General features: G+C 45.0%; 1 protein-coding gene across 1 annotated transcript in view; it reads left to right on the top strand.

The window, feature by feature from the left end:
* The window catches only part of kiaa0586 (KIAA0586 ortholog), a 54,610-nt gene extending 53,068 nt beyond the window's left edge, over positions 1-1,542 (top strand). The window contains exon 27 of the mRNA XM_044375511.1: positions 1,340-1,542. Coding sequence (XP_044231446.1) covers positions 1,340-1,426 — 87 coding nt within the window. The 3' untranslated portion in view covers positions 1,427-1,542. The remainder of the gene's footprint in view (positions 1-1,339) is intronic.
* Positions 1,543-1,864: the final 322 nt, after the last annotated feature.

Here is a 1,864-nt window from a genome sequence, read left to right on the forward strand (position 1 = left end):
AGAGTGAGGAGAGCAACAGGAGAGAAATATTAGAGTTTAAATTCAAAGATTGTGAATCTGTTCCGTCAGATACGGTAGCGGGTCACTTCAGGCGATGATGCGGCACCGCTGGCCTTCTTCTGGCCCGGACACATGGATGTAAAATAACACATACGACCCAAATATCCCAAAACACATGTGGGCCACCCAGTCGACGATAGTTAATGTGGGTGTAAAGCAAAAGTGACCCACGTATGGTGGCCTGGTGATCTGAAAACATACCGAGGCCAGTTCTGACAGAGATACGGCGCAGTGAGCACTGACTTGACATATGATGGCAAATATGGCAAATTTGGCCCACTGTATAGCAGTTGTATGGTACAGTCAGCACCGGCTGTCATAGTGTGAGCCTAATGTGGCACCTTTGAAATAGTAAATATGGCCCAAATATTGCTGAACATTATCGGTAAAGATGTGGCACAAACGGTTCTGTGAGCCTGAAACGACCCACGTATGTTGCAGCCGACGTGGCCCGTTTATCTCAAACATATCTGGGCCAGTTCTGGCAAATATATACGACACAGCCCAGATAGCCCAGATAGCCCAGATAGCCCAGATATCCCGTATCCGGCCCACGCCCGACACTTCCATGTGGCCCACATACGGCGTGGAGTGATGGCGTTCGGTCCGCTCCTGTTTGACAGATCCGGGCCACAAGCTAACCATAGCAACGCCACATGTAAACCAAAAACTAAACAAATAAACCACATCTGGACCACATCTGGACCACAGTTCATGGCCGGTTTGCTTGTGGCCTGGATCTGGCAAACAGGAGCGGACCGGTACGTGGGCCTGGTATGTGGGCCACAGCAGAAACTCTGATCCGACAACAGCGTTTAAAATGTTTTAGACGTTTAAAGATGATGACATCACACACCAGATGATGACATCACACACCAGATGATGACATCAGCAGCGACTAACGAAGAATCAGCTCTGAGTGTTTCAGAGGCTTTAAAGTTACAATCCGTCAGATTTTCATTCAATCAAACCACATTTTTTTATCCTGTTCATGGTTGACATTTCTTCTGCCGTCTCTCCGTACAGTAGTTTTCATTCTTCGTGGGGGAGTCCGCCGTTCCCGCCGTTCCCGCCGGTCCCGCCTTCTTAAGCAGGAGGGATTGACAGGAAATGATGCAGCATGTAGATTATTTGACTTTTAGCAGGTTGGAGGGATGAGCGGAGAACAATAAGTGGTTTTTAATGAAGTAAACCGGTGAGTTGTGTCTGTTTCTCAGCAGAGCAGCAGCAGGGAGGAACCAGGAGGATGGATGTTCGTCTGCCCTCCATCAGACTGGAGGAGGAAGAGGAGGAAGAGGAGGAGGTGATGGAGGAGGTGATCAGTGTAGCAGCAGATTCAGACTCCTCCACTAACGATGTTTTCTAGACAGAAAGAGACATTTTAAATTATTTTAACTGTTAAACTTTAAACCAGACTCAGTTTTACTGCTGCTGCTGATTTCAGTGTGACGTTTTATCTCCTTCCTTCCTGTGAACTTTGACCTCCTTCCTTCCTGTGAACTTTGACCTCCTTCCTTCCTGTGAACTTTGACCTCCGTGTGTCTCCAGACAAACTCTTATCTGAGCTTTAACACGTCATAAATGATGTTTTCAGTAAAAAACAACTTTTTTTAAAAAATTTTTAACAACAATCTGTATGAATTTAACAGTGAAGCTCTTTCTGGAAATAAATAAATGATTTTTATACATTTCAGTTGTTTTCTGTCTGTTATGACTCATTTAAATGAGTCAATATGAGTTTTACTGTTTGTATCACAGGTGGGATCAGATTCAGAATCATTTGATGAATAAACAGAACAGATAC

This window comes from Thunnus albacares, chromosome 15, assembly GCF_914725855.1.
Source record: "Thunnus albacares chromosome 15, fThuAlb1.1, whole genome shotgun sequence".
Classification (NCBI taxonomy): Eukaryota; Metazoa; Chordata; class Actinopteri; order Scombriformes; family Scombridae; genus Thunnus; species Thunnus albacares.